The sequence below is a fragment of the Meles meles genome, chromosome 2 (genome assembly GCF_922984935.1).
Source record: "Meles meles chromosome 2, mMelMel3.1 paternal haplotype, whole genome shotgun sequence".
NCBI classification, from domain to species: domain Eukaryota; kingdom Metazoa; phylum Chordata; class Mammalia; order Carnivora; family Mustelidae; genus Meles; species Meles meles.
In genome coordinates, this window is record NC_060067.1 from 181,903,708 (window position 1) to 181,918,673 (window position 14,966).

The following is a 14,966-nucleotide window of genomic DNA, read 5'->3' on the forward strand; positions in this document are numbered from 1 at the left end:
AAGGAATATTAAAGTAGTCATGCCATAGCCACAGACTGGCTTAGTAGTATACAATATTTGTGTAAGTATCATAGCGTAAAAACAAATTGTTACTATGGCCAAAATTTAAAATATAATTCTGTTTTGGTCAAGGGAGGAACTTAAGGAAGGGAAAGAGGGAAGGGCATATGGAAGATAAGCCACAATATACCATTATAGGTCAATAAAAAAACTTCTAAAATGGATAGGTCCAAAAATAGTAATCTAAGCATGTCACTCGGAAATATGGAGGCAGGGGAACCTGGGTGGCTCAGTTTGTTAGGCATCTGGCTCTTGATTTTGGCTCAGGTCATGATCTGAGGGTCATTAGATGGAGTGCCAGGACAGGCCCCATGCTCAGCAGGAAGTCTGCTTGAGATTCTCTCTCCCTCTTCCCTTGCCCCTCCCCCACCTTTAAAAAATGGAGGCAAATACGTGCAAGCCCAGCTGAAAGATTAGAGGATAACCACTTCAACAGAACAGAGCAAAGTGGATTTGGGAAGGATATGAACTGGCTTGCTTTGCTATATGCCATTAAGTACCAATTGACTTTTAAAACCATGTACATGAATTATTTTAATGAAAATTCAAATGAACTTGAAAATAATAGTTATTGATATGTAAGCATCTTTCTCGCTCCTATACACTAAGCCCATATATTTTAAAATTAATTTCTGGGCCACTCCATAAGTATGTCAAACCCAGTATGTCTTTCACTAAACTCCTCATCCCCTAAATACCCAACCTCTCAAACCTGTGTTCCTCTTATGTTACCAGCGAAGGGAATGACAACACTCTGACATGCAATCAGACACAAATCTAAGTGTCATGTTCAAGTTCTCCACTTTCCTTAGCCCACCTCTGTTTTCAATCACTGAGTCCTAACAATTCTAACTCCTAAATATGTTACAGTTCTTTCTCTTTCCATGCCCATTGCCACTTCCCTTGTCTAAGTTCCCACCCTCTCTTGCAATAGCCTCCTTCCTTTGTCTCTACACTCTGATCCTCCTGCTTTCCATTCCCTCCACAGCCAGAGTCATGGATCAAGGGTCAGCACACTAGGGTACACGTGACAAACCCATCTGTTCTGATAAGGCTTGTAAGCTAAGAATGGTTTCTTACATTTTTAAATAGTCAAAAAAAAAATCAAAAGAACATTTTGTGACATGTGGAAATTATATGAAATTCAAATTTCAGGGTCCATAAATAAAGTTTTATTGGAATACAAGCCACACTTTCTTTACATATCAACTATGGCTGCTTTAAGGCTACAAGAGTAAAGTTAGACAGAGAGCACAGAGCCCTCAGAGCCTAAATTGTTTACTATCTGATCCTTGATGGATATGTCAACCTCTGTTCTCAATCGTAAATTTGATGTCACTGTCCTACTGAAAAACCAATCCTTCCTTAGCTCCCAACAATTCCTCTGCCTTTAGGATCAAGTTGAGGGCTGCACAGGAACTGGATATTCTAGGCCCTATTTAATTCTTCAGTCTTAAATTTTCATCACCCCTCTGCTTCCCTCTACTAGGTAACTGCTAGGACTGTTGAGTTCCTTGATCATATCACATCCTCTCTTGCTTTCAGGTTTTAAAAAGTGGGCCATTCCTCTGCTCAGAAAACTTACTCTCATGTCACTTAACTTCTACCTAAAGTCTTCAGTGTCATTTCCAAGTGTGTTTCCAAAGTATTACAACTCTGGATTGTAATTTCATGTTCTCCTACCTGTATATCCCACTAGAGTATAAACCCTGGGAAGGCCAGTGACTATGTCTCTATTTTCCCCACCAAATCCCAATGCGGAGAGTAATACCCGGCACGAAGATGTTTAGCAAAAACAAAATTAATGCTTAAATGAAGAAATACTTCAGCATACTGAATGGATATCTTGTTTTATATACTCCTTAACCCTTTTGTTTACACACTGTAATTAATTAGCCCATATCTAAACAGAAAGAAATTGTTTTGAGTGAGAGACTGGTATTATGCTAAATGTTTCTGTCAGATCCAAAGTAGTATTATCCAAGTGAGAAATCCACTAGAAAGTAACAGCATCAGAGCACATTAACTCCCGTTCACCTGACATGTATATAAACAAAGTCCATTCAATAATCTGCATATCAGTCCTGACAAGTTTTTCAAACTCTCCATCTTTAGACCTTCTCTAATTCTGTATATTCTCCACACTTTCATTAAGTTAGCAAGTCAAATATTAAGCTCCAAAGTATAATAGGTCCATTCACTATTTCTACCAACTCTAATATCTACCATTTTATGTTCCCATAACATATATTTTATATGACCTTGGAATATATATTTTATACATATGTAGTGAGTGTTTAGATGCTAGAGGTTGACAAATATAGATTTGAAAGTCAGATCTGCCATACGTGACTGAACAAAGTTAACTTCTTAACCCTTGGTATCTTCAACTTTAAAATGGGAATAAAAAATAGTAGCCAACCTACAGATTGTTGTAACAATTAAATGAGATGTTACAAATAAAATACTTAGCATGTAGCGTATGGCTTGGCAAATAATAATACCCAAGAAGTATTAGCTATTACATTAATATTAATACTATCATTTTATAGGTCTTATTTAATAATTATAATTTATGTAGTATATATAATAATTTTATCTACATAATAATTATCATAGGCTTATGCTTTAACTTTAACTTCCTTCTACCAATGAAACAGTCCAACATCTGACAGACCTTTCTCTTTAGGAAAGAAAGAAAAAAGGTGTCGATACAGTTAACATAGAAAATAAACATTTTGAACTCTGTACCTTTTTTTAGGAATGTTTCTCCCAGAAGAAATTTTATCAGGTGCTTTATAAGAATACATCTTCTCCAAGTTAGGCTGCTTTTAAACATATAAAGATCCATTACAAAAAATCAGAAGTTTCAAAACTTTCAAATACAAAAAAAAAAAAAAAGATACAAAAATCTCATGATGACAACTTTTCCTCTGATTAACCAAGTCATCAAATAAAAGTCATCACCTGAAAATAGCTCTTGGATTATCAATTTCTAGGATTCTAAAGGCAGTTGGAAATGTAATGTCCTATATCTCCCAAATCTATAGAGAATACATAATCAGAATAATTATTTGAGGCACAGCAGAGGCCCAACTTATAAAATGATTCAGTTAAATTCTGCATACTTTAATAAAACAGAAAAACTCTAACAAAAAATTAATTCAGCACATTTTCCTATTACTCCAGTGCTCCAATTAGTTTAAGTCTGCCTGTGGTTCTTTAACCTGTAACTGTTATCTAAGATCCAAAAACAAAGCAAGAAAGTATGTGTGCATGTGTGTGTGAGTATGCATATAGCTTTCACGAGAACACTTAGGAATCATGCTTATTTTTTCTCTTAGTTTTAAGTATCGTACTTTGTTAAAAACAAACAAACAAAAAAACTCCAAGCCAAATGAGTTATAAAATAGGTTTTAAAAAAATTAAAATAAGTCACTTTCTCAAGTATTTTTAACTGTCCTATTAGCCCCAGAAATCACATCCTGCATCTTTTATTCTGTTCACATCACTACTCTTTCCAAAGTTTATGTTTTATTACATATGGCATTTCGAAGGAAATCAGTAGGAACCACCTCTTTAACAAACCAACCTTCTTATCTGTGGTTGACTCAGCTGGGACTTGATTATAGAAACCCTGTTCAACGCCGGGTGGTACAGTTTTAGAACTGAAAAAATAATAAAATCAAATTATCTCAAATGCTGAAATATGATTATTCAATTATCTAATATCATAATGCATCCAGTCTCAGAAAGACAGATGAGATTCTACTGTTTTAGAATCAAAATTTTTTTATTTTTATTTTTTAAATTTTTAAAAAAGATTTTATTTATTTATTTGTCAGCAAGAGAGATAGAGAAAAAGAGAGAGAGTCAGAGAGAACACAAGCAAGGGGAGTGACAGGCAGAGGGAGAAGCTGAGCAGAAGCTGAGCCCAGTGTGGGACTTGATTCCAGGACCCTGGGATCATGACCTGAGCCAAAGGCAGAGGCTTAAATGACTGAGCCACCCAGGAGTCCCCAAACTGAGATTTCTTTAAATTAGTTTTTTTTAGGACAAGCTCCGAAAGTGCTTTTTAAACTCTTTAAAATTTAAGTTTAAAGCTCTTTAGAGTTTTTTTGACTTTAAAAGAAAAATTGATAATATAATGCACACTATAGGGATTACCATCAACGATATTATATTATAAACTTCAAAGTTGTGAAGAGAGTTGTTCTCAACACAGAAATGATAATTATGTCACATGATAGAGGTATTAGCTAACCCACTGTAGTAATCATATTACAATATATAAATCTATCACACTAACACTTTGTACACTTCAAACTTACAAAATGTTATATGTCAATTATATCTCAATTTTTTGAAAAAGGAAAAAACCATAAATGATCAACAACATGTAAAGATACAAAAAAGGGTAACAAGTATATTCCCTTTCCACCTTCTAACATAAGAAGAAAATTTGAGGGGCGCCTGGGTGGCTCAGTGAGTTAAGCCTCGGCGTTTGGCTCAGATCATGACCTCAGGATCCTGGGATCGAGCCCCACAACAGGCTCCCTCAGGGAGCCTGCTTCACCCTTTCTCTCTGCCTGCCTTTCTGCCTACTTGTGATCTCTCTCTCTCTGCCAAATAAATAAATAAAATCTTAAAAAAAAAAAAAAAGAAGACAATTTGATATATGGATGATTCAACATTGATCTCAGTGCTGCTTCTTTAATCAATGGAAAAGTAGCTTTCTAAATACTATAATACTCAACTACTTCTTATCAATCAAGAAAATGTTCTATGATTTATCTTTCACCCACTAACTCCCAATTTCAAACTAGCTAAAAGACGTATGCAAAGCAATCTTTACTCACTTTATCTTTGTGGTGCCTGTAAATTGGTATAATTTGACATTTCAACAACAAAAATACAGAAGTAAAAAAAAAAAAATGAAAAATGAACCTTGGTAGAAGAAACACCCTTGGACACAATTCTTCACTAGCTTGGAGGATAAGTTTCTTAGGAGACTCTGTACCGGCTTCATGAAGCCAACATCTGCCCTATTGAACACAAGAAGAATATTTTAATACATAGTGAGAAAAATAAAATCAAAGAGGTAGTCTTCTACATTGCTTACCTTTTCTGTAAGAGTGCAAATCCTTACAAATCTGCGTTTCCCAGAAACTTCTACCAAGAATCCCTCAGCCATGAGCTGGTGGGACAAAGCCTTCCACCAACTCTCTGTCTGATTCTTGCCACTGCCAAATAAATTGTGTCTGCGATACTGATCTGGAAGACGCTGGGAACTCTGAAATGAGGAATAAAATCAGTATCTAAAAATGCTTTTTTTACTTAAACAGGATAAGTAAAATGGAACTGCCTATTCATTTTTTGCATTTAACACTAAATTTCAGCTTTAAATACCTACAAAATTTGATGCCCATCCTACTTGTTCTGAGCACTTAGGTCCTAAATAAATATATAATCAAAATAGTGTTTCTTTCCTGTGTGAAATAATGGCAGGTAATTTGATACACATGTTTTCCAATGCACGGGGTTAGATATGTTTGGCATATTTAACCTAGGCTATTTAGGCCTTTTATCAATACACATTATTGTCTGAAAACAGTAATCATAAGCTGCAGCTCAAGACTAGAAGCAGGGGTGTTAAAAGGCAGTGTGACCCCACAGCTAGTCATCAGTGAGTACACTGCAACGATTCAGTCCCCACAGTGTGGCTGCACTCACCGTTCTTTTGTTCACGAGGTACTACAAAGTTTACTTAATCATTTCTGATTTAGCTACTTTACAGAGAAACCCCAGGGAAAACAAGCGCATGCTACACAGAACTATTTTTGAGATTCTTTTTTTTTCCTAAGTGAAGAGAGGATTCCAATAGGAGACTCTGCACAGGTCATCACATTCTGGCAATGTTGGGGAAGATGGTCTGTCATGTGCAGAGTCTCCTATATAACTCTCTTGCCCTCTAACGGAGGGGACTCCCCCCACCTTCACTCTCTGTAAAGTACTTTTCCATTCACTGTGCCCTCTTACTACCTCCTCTACTTACCCTACACGTTCAAGAACTGCCTTTAAATGTCTATAGTATTTTATGAACATAATGCTTTATGGAAAGTTGCTCCTGTCTAATGTACTTGTGGTGAATATGTCAGATGGTCATTCAAGGATCATTCTAACCTTCAGCCACTGCACCCTCTTTCACTGCAGAATCCGCGAAGTTATAAATACTGGGTGTGGTGCAAAAACAATGAATACTGTTACACTGAAAAGAAATTAAAAAAAAAAAAAAACTGTTTCCCAAAATCCCTTTCCGCCAGAGTTCTGGGTATGATTTAAGAGGCATTTCTGCATGACATCTCAAGCAGGAGATGAGGTAGGGCTACTCTGTAGCTATTACTGCAGGGACACGTGATTGTGGAGGTGTTCGCTTTTTATGAGAAAGTGTTAGCCAAGAACCCATCATATGACTACTAGCATCCTAAGTCTCAAGAGGCATACACTTTTTGGCATACAGATTATAGCAAGTACAGGTGGTCACCAGAACAAGAAGGAGAACCTCCTTGGCTGTTACAGCTCCCTGTGCGGTGCACTGTGGGGTCTGGTGCTGTAGCAGCAGCTTCCCAGACTGACAGCTTCCTGTCACAGAAGAGGCAGCAGGTCTCATAATCGATTATTTTACAGTACAATCTGTAGGTTTTTTAATGCCCAGTAATACATAGCTTTCTGTTTAAATTATTTAGAGTGGTTATGAGCAAATATAAATTCTGTATTTTAGGTTATATTTAGATTTCAAAAAGAGTCATCCCTTGACTATGTCAAGAGGTTATTCTAAAAATTTCAATATTAAATGCAATCTAAAATTTTTGAAACAGGCACAGCCTGTCATTCAACATTTTTACATTTACCTATATTCCATGAAGGCTTAATAATCAATGCATATAAAAATCCATGGGTCAAAGTCAAAACAATTCATAGACAGCAGACATAACTCAAGTACTAGAAGGTTCTCTATTAAGAATGTACTGGTTTTATTCAACTGATGAAAATTGTTACAGCTACCAGTTTATCATTTTGGAACACTGAAACATGTGAATAAAAGTGAAAGAATCTTAGGAGGCCTGGGTGGCTCAGTCAGTTAAGTGTCTGTCTTTGGCTCAGATCATGATCCCACAGTCCTGGGACTGAGCCCTGCATCGGGTTCCCTGCTCAGCTGGGACCCTGCTTCTCCCTCTCCCACTCCCCCTACTTGTGCTTGCCCTTGCTGTCTCTCTCTCTCTCTGTCAACACATGAAGGAAACCTAGGCTGACATTAGATTCAAGTGGAACAAATTCCCATCAGAGACACTTCAGTACCTAGAAACTGAGCTTAACACCCATAGGCTTCTGATAGGTTAAAGAGTCTATAACATGCATTCTACTTACCTTAAAAATAGAAATAGAATTCTTTTTATTACAATAGATAAGTAACGAGCTTTAGTATCATGGTGATTATATTTACCAAAATTTTATCAGAACAAGATTTAGAGAAATAGAAACACCCGGGTACAACATGTTACCTTTTTCCCTACCTAAGCCAAATGACTTGAAAAGAATACTTAAAATCAAACATCAGAGAATTTCAGAGCTAGAAGAACACTGGAGTTCTTTGATCCACATGGTTATTTTTACTCATATTGCTAACAAATAATTAAAGGCTCATAGAGTTAAGGGGTAGTAGTCTAAGGTCCTAGAACTAGGAGTAGAACACAGGCCTCCAGAGTACTAGTTCTAAACTTTCATTACTATATCATGTGAATATACACACAAATATACATATGCAATACATACATATACAACAGAGATACCACATATCCATATCCCACATATCCATATCCATATATATATATATATATATATATATATATATATACACACACACACACACACATACACATTGCTTGTAGTTAGTACAGCAAGACTACCTGGATTCAAGTCCCAGGAATGGTACTTTCTACCTTTTTGACCAGCCAAGTTACTTAACTTACCTGGGCTTCCAGTTCCTCAGCTACTACCCAAGTATTAGCAACACCTTCTAGCCCTTGGACATGTTGTAAAGACTGAGTAACCAAGACAGAGCCTGACTCAGTAACATTAACTTTCTTCTTATTAGCTAACAGTTGATCCTTTAACTCAACCTAAATTCCCTAATCTAAAAGAAAAACCATTATAGGGGCACCTCGGTGGCTCAGTCAGCTAGGTATCGACTCCTGATTTCTGCTCAGGTCATGATCTCAGGGTCATGAGACTGAGCCTTGGAGCTGCGTGTGGAGCCTGCTTAAGATTCTCTCCTTCTCCCTCTGCCCTTCCCTCCCACATAAACACATGCATGCATACTCTCTCTCTCTAATAAATAAGTAAATCTCTAAAAAAATAAAAAGAAAAATCACTACCTAGTATCTAGTCAGATTTCCTTGTAACACTGGTAATGGTACTCTACATCGACTAGGGGCTTATCCTTGTAGCAGGAGATTCTACTGCTTGCAAACTAGTAACACCAAAGGTATTAAATGCCTAACTAATACTTACTAGCAATCTCAACACTAAAATTATTCTTCTAGCCTTTCCTTTCATAAGAAAAAAAAAAAAACTGACAAAACCTGAAGGGAATGAACACATTCACCAGTATGAAGCAATAAGATTTTTTCCTAATCAGCAGAGAGTAATTGTCCTTCCCCTCATGATCAATAATTGCAAATACTGTATACTGTGTGAATAAATTCACATTGTCTTGGTTCCATGGCAATCACCATGCCCAGAAAGCTGCTAGAGAGAACACAGGGATTTGGGCATTGATTTTAAGGAAGGCACATTTTACAGACACATCCCGTACCAACTGCATTCATTCTAGTATCTCCAGATCATTCAATCTAAAAATAAAAATGTAAAACTGCATGTGAACAGCATAATGAATAGAAAAGGCACTAGAACAGTAGTCAGGAAAGCTGCTTGCTCATCCTGATTCTGGCACAAAATAATGTGACTCAGGCAGGCCCTCTAACTTTCAGGGATTCAGTATCAACCACTGTCAAATAAGGCAAGAGGAATAAATAGATTTTTTGCTCTAGGAGTCTACACTTCTATGGGACACACTCAAAAAGGGAAATTTTCTCATTCTTTTCTTTTAAAAATCAGGTTGGGAAAATAAGGAGCACCAAACTGGTATCAAGGAATATGGAAACCCACTAACTATGGATAGGTGTTTGAATAAAAAGAGCAGACTGGCTAGAATCCATGACCCAAAGCATCACTTTCTGATCAAAGCAAAGTCTTTGAACCTTTATCTGATAGAGGGAAAAAAAAAACCAAAAAAAACAACACAACACACAAATCTGCCACTTGTCTGAAGTAACTTCTTTAAAGATCACAATCGTTTTGTAAGGTAATTCTTTCTGCTGGGAATGCCACACTCCCCTCCACCTTTCTTTCCTCATCTCATGTCTGAATGCCAAAATCTACTATATCTCCCACAAAAAAGAAAGCTCCAGCAATTGACAGCATCACAAAGACTTCTCTAACTTCCCGGCTATGACAAGCGCTCTCTCCAGAACCCGTGTCTATTCCTATGCCTTTTATCTCTTTCAATGCTACACTATACTATTTCTTCCCAAGTAACACCTTTCATACTAGAGGATGAGTTTTGGTTTTTGGATTCCCTACAAAACACAATGCCTTACACAGACACACACACAAAAGATGTTTAATAATGAGTGGAAAAAAATACGTATGAGCTCTCTCAAGTTTTAAATCTCTAAGTTCTTAAAGCGTGAAACAAGCCCAGTTTCTGTCTACATTTTCACTTCTTTGCCTCTTTCCCAACTCCTACAAGCCAAAGAAGCTTGGAGCTGCCACTTCAGGGCTTAACAAAGTCACTTCCAGGGCTTTTATTCTAAATGCAAAATAAAATCAAAAGATTAAAAAAAATAATCTCTCAGAATATATTTCAATCAGACAAAATAGGTTATCAGAAAATTAAATTGATAACCCTCTTCTGTTCAATACTTTGAAAATTATAAAGGGTGTTTAAAACCACCAGTAGTTTTCTAGTGGCTGGCTGTAGTCAAAGCATCTTTTATCAAAAGTATTACCTAATTCTGGAGCCATGACAAGGCTCAGCACTTTGATAATATGATCAGGAATGAGGTTTCACTTAATGTCCCGGTTATGCAAATTAAGTACTGTGTTTCTGTTTTCGAATCTATACAATGATAACTGTATAGATTCGAAAACAGAATCTTACTCATACAGGGTGTTTAAAAATATTTATGTGGTGAGCTATTTAGACAGCTAAAACAAAGTTTCTTAGGCAACATTTCTAGTATTTAATTTCTAACTAAACTTGTACTATTTAAAAACAAAGTTTTAAACTCCATTCACAAATACCTGGATGGGCTGCATAACTGTTTATACTATTTAGAAAAATCTTGTAAGAAAGGGGAATCACATGCTGCTTAAATTATATTTCTTATATACATGTACAAATATTATCTCTTTAAAACTCTAAAGGTTTTCAGTTTAATATACTTATCATCTTACAGATCAAAATTATCTACAAAGCTATCAATTTTCCCTAAATTAGTTAAGGTGGACAATTTACTAAATTCCTAAAGGAATCACAATTATAATTTTTAAAACAATATCCCAATAGACATCAAGATCACTGAATGAAAGGGGAAAAAAATGACCTTATTTTCCTTGTAGTTAATGTCTACAAATTTTTGTTAAGTGGTACTTTTTTGAAAAGTTTTATACCTTTATCTAGCAAGGGTAGTATAAAATTTCACAAAGAATAAACTTCTTAATTTGAAGACTCCCAGAAGAGACTGTCAGTATAAGCAGTCTGACTTGGTTTTCAAATAATAGGTGAAATCTGATCCCTCTTGTGGCCAGTTCAAGTTTGTGTAGGAGCCCACATACACTTATTTGTTGATACTGGATACTGCTGGCTTAAACCAAATTAAAACAAGGATAATTTTTATAAATTACACATTCAACTGGGATACACAGGTTTTGAAGATGACAGAGACAGAAGAAACTTTCATAGATCCCAATTAAGCTTAATCTATCTCTTGTAACTTAAATTCTTTAATAAAAAATATACTAGCAAAAAAAAAAATAGTAGCACTCATAGCAGCTAAAACCAAGTTCCTTAACTTGGAACACTACTTAAATAATAAACAGTGACAACACTTATTAAATTTCTAATCAAACTGGTGATTTAAAAACAAAATTATAGCAGGGCTAGGGAAAAAAAAAACGAAAAATAAAAACATAATATTTTAAACTCCATGCAGAATCTAAAACCATCACTACCTGAAAAGTTAACATGTTTTCAATATTTCATTAAAAATATTTCACAAATAATTTAACAGGTCCCTTTCTAAACAAGATAAAAACTCAGAAAATAAATATTTATATGAAGCATTCAAGTATTTAACAAATAAATGCTTAAATTAAAATTTTACATGCAAACTGAGAATGTTAATCTCTACTTTTAAGTATATTTTTAATAAGTATACATATTTCTACCTCCCACTTTGGTTTATTCAACTAATAGCAATGCATGACACTTGGCTTTGCTTTACAGACTTCTAAACCAGGAATAAAATCATATGAACAAAAGGACTACTGACGGTAAAGGGTCATGACTTACTCATAGTGTATTTGCAAATGTTAGCATAATTCTGGCATGTTAATCACTAAAACAAAAAAAAAGTAGCCGAATTGACTATCACTATTTATTCAATGGTAAAGCCAAAAATGAAACAAACAAACAAAAAACTTGGAATTTTAAATACCTGAGATAAGAAACAAAAAAGATGTAAAAAGAAAAAGTATACTGCCAAATATTGCTATTGAACTTAGACATTTACAAATAATCACTGAAATTAAAGTTTTGCTCAAAGAATTTACTACTTTTCAGGGCACCAAAAGAGACACTTTTGTTCTACCTGTCTCCTGATACAATGAATGCTAACTTTTCTTGATTATCCTAAGAAAGACCGGTTTAGGGATTTATCCAACTGTAATCTAATAAGCTAATACAATGCTTCTAGAATGAGCTGCAGAGCTGAACATCAACTTGAAATATGAAAACAGCAGTCCATGTGATAACAACATGCAGGTTTTGTCAAAAGGAACGAATGTAGTGCTTGACTGGAGCTTCATATGGCTGACTTCCAATAACTCATCTAAAACCAGCTTTGGTTTTGGGTTACATCCCAAGACAAACTTCTGAAGAAAAGTGTAACAGGAGTGCAAGAAGAACTATGAAGGTGATTCACGGGTATACTTACAGATCCCTGGAGAAATAAAATCGGAAGTCCAATTCCAAACTTTTCTCCTAAGACTTCCACAGCAGATAATAGCTGGAATGCTTGTGGACCAAAGTCCTTTGATGTCTCATCTGAGTCATCAATGGCACAGCAAAGATCCAATCTAAGTAACAGTATAATAGAAAGTTTAGCTAAGGCATGTACCTTTAGAAAGAAAAAGATTCCGTGTAACAATTAGCTAAGTAAAAAAAAAAAAAAAAAAAAAAAACCTCAAATATGCCAACTGATTCATAAGCTAACAAAGTTCATTACAGCCAAGACCATGTGAAGTATGTAAACCATGAAATATAAACCATAATTATAGCTTTGTATGTTATGTTGATGGTTCTCAACCCTAGTACCTTGGAACCCAAATTTCACGGGAGGTACCTTAGACCATAAACAGAAGAGTAGCGAGGTTCAAGCAAGCAGAATTCAGAAGAACAGCTTGAAAAGCTCCACTCGAATGATTATATAAATACTGGGCTTTTGGGTTAGGTTGTAATGGGAGAAAAAAATTTTTGCAAAAAAAAAAAAGTTGTTAACTTAAAAACCAAATCTCCTGTGCAATAAATTATTAGCTTAAACTCCGATGTCTGTAAAATATGACACAAAGATAAAGTGCACCTCATTTAAGTCCACTTGAAAGTTACATTCCTAAGCCATCCTTCAGGTAGATTTAGAATGATCATTAATACAAATGAGAATTTTTTTTTAAAGATTTTATTTATTCATTTGACAGAGATCACAAGTAGGCAGAGAGGCAGGCAGGTGGGGGGTGGGGGGGAAGCAAGCTCCCCGGTGAGCAGGGAGCCTGATGGGGGGCTCGATCCCAGGACCCTGAGATCACGACCTGAGCTGAAGGCAGAGGCTTGACCCACTGAGCCACTCAGGAGCCCCCAAAATTCTTTAAAGCTGGTTGAGAACAAAAGGACTCCTTAGAGAAAATCAACGAATACAGTTCAACTACCTAATTCAATAGCTTTCTTTAGAACAAATAGCTTTGAAACAGCAGTAGGAATACACTCAATATTCTAGCTATAATATGTTTTGGGGGAAAGACTACATTTAGGTTTATTCTCCTATTCTAACTTCCTTAGTAGGATACTTAGCTCACTATTTTTCTTTTCTAGTATGAATATTTAAAGCTATCAGATTCTCACAAAGTACCACCTCTGCAGTATCTTCCAAGTTTTAATGTATAATATTGTAATCATCACTGAAGTTCTAAAAATGTTGTAATTTCCAATCTGATTCTTTCTTTGATTTATGAGTAAGTTAAAAGTGTTATTTATTTTTAATGTCCAAGTGAATGAGAATTTTGTTTATGCTCTTATTTTCTTCTAATTCAATTGCATTCTGATCAGATAAAGTGGTGTGTTTAATACCAATACATTGAAAACTTTTAAGACAACACTACAATCTAGTATAAGGGACAGAAAGCTTTTTATAAAGGGCCAGATAGTAAACAGTTTAGGTTTTGTGGGCCATACTGTCTTTGTGTCACAGCTACTGGGCGTTCAACTCTGCAAAAACAGCCACAGACAACATATAAACAAAAGGGTATGTTGCATTCCAAGAAAACTTCATCCATAAAAACAGGCAGCAAAGTGGGTTTGGTCTACAAGCCATAGTTTGCCAGCCCCCTGTTCTAACACGGAGTCAAATTTTTATCAATGTTCCATGTATGTCTGAGAAGTAGTCTCTAATTCAGGGCTTCCCAGCTAGTGTGCTGTAAATGGATTATAGGGATGCTGTAGAGTTAATCACAGTTCTGGACAGAATCTGGACCCAAGTAGTAAATAGCCTAGTGTGCTACAGTGGTATTATCATTAGTTTTGTGGATCATGAACTGAAAATGTTTGCAATACATTGTTCTAAATGCTTAGTATAGAGTTCGAAATAGCGAGTGTGATAAATCAAACTTGTTACTATATTGACCAAATTTTCTATAGCTTACTCATTTCTGGGTTGCTTAACCTACAAACAACCAAAAATAATATCAAACTCTTCTACTTCTACAAATTTGTTGATTTCTTCTGGCTCTCGGTTTGTGCTTTATGTATTTGTAGGGTTTTGGGGTTTGGTGCATAGAACGATTATGTCCTTTTTCAGAAGAAACTTTTTGTCACCACAGAGATCATCTCCATCCCTAATAATTACTTTTTTGTCTAATAGTTACACAGCTACCATGCCTAGGTATCTATGGTTAACTCAACTAGTTATACAATTTGTTTTTATGTTTTCAATTAATATACACTTAAATTGACTGTGCATCTGTGCATATGTAAAGTTCTACGAATTTAAATACATCTATTGATTCATATGCATAGATTCATCCAACAACCATAATCAGCTACTATCACAAAGAGGACACACAACAAATTGATCAGAGTAAACACTCCCTTGTGCTAGCCCTTCGTAATCATACCCTCCATCTCCCTCTAACCTCTGGCAACCACTGATCTTTTCTCCATCCCAACAATATAGTCTTACTTTTGCGAGACTACCATATAAATGGGACCATACTGTAAAACTGGTATTATTTCT

General features: G+C 35.5%; 1 protein-coding gene across 5 annotated transcripts in view; it reads right to left on the minus strand.

The window, feature by feature from the left end:
• Positions 1–14,966, minus strand: part of WRN (WRN RecQ like helicase) — a 146,246-nt gene that overhangs the window by 30,353 nt on the left and 100,927 nt on the right. For 4 of the 5 annotated variants that reach the window (XM_045989643.1, XM_045989634.1, XM_045989662.1 and 1 more), the window contains exons 24-28: positions 12,399–12,540; positions 5,183–5,353; positions 5,008–5,105; positions 3,653–3,728; positions 2,812–2,888 (exon numbers count right to left, since the gene is read on the minus strand). In XM_045989643.1, the coding sequence (XP_045845599.1) occupies positions 2,812–2,888; positions 3,653–3,728; positions 5,008–5,105; positions 5,183–5,353; positions 12,399–12,540 (564 nt within the window). The remainder of the gene's footprint in view (positions 1–2,811; positions 2,889–3,652; positions 3,729–5,007; positions 5,106–5,182; positions 5,354–12,398; positions 12,541–14,966) is intronic. The other variant, XM_045989654.1, reaches the window with a different exon arrangement.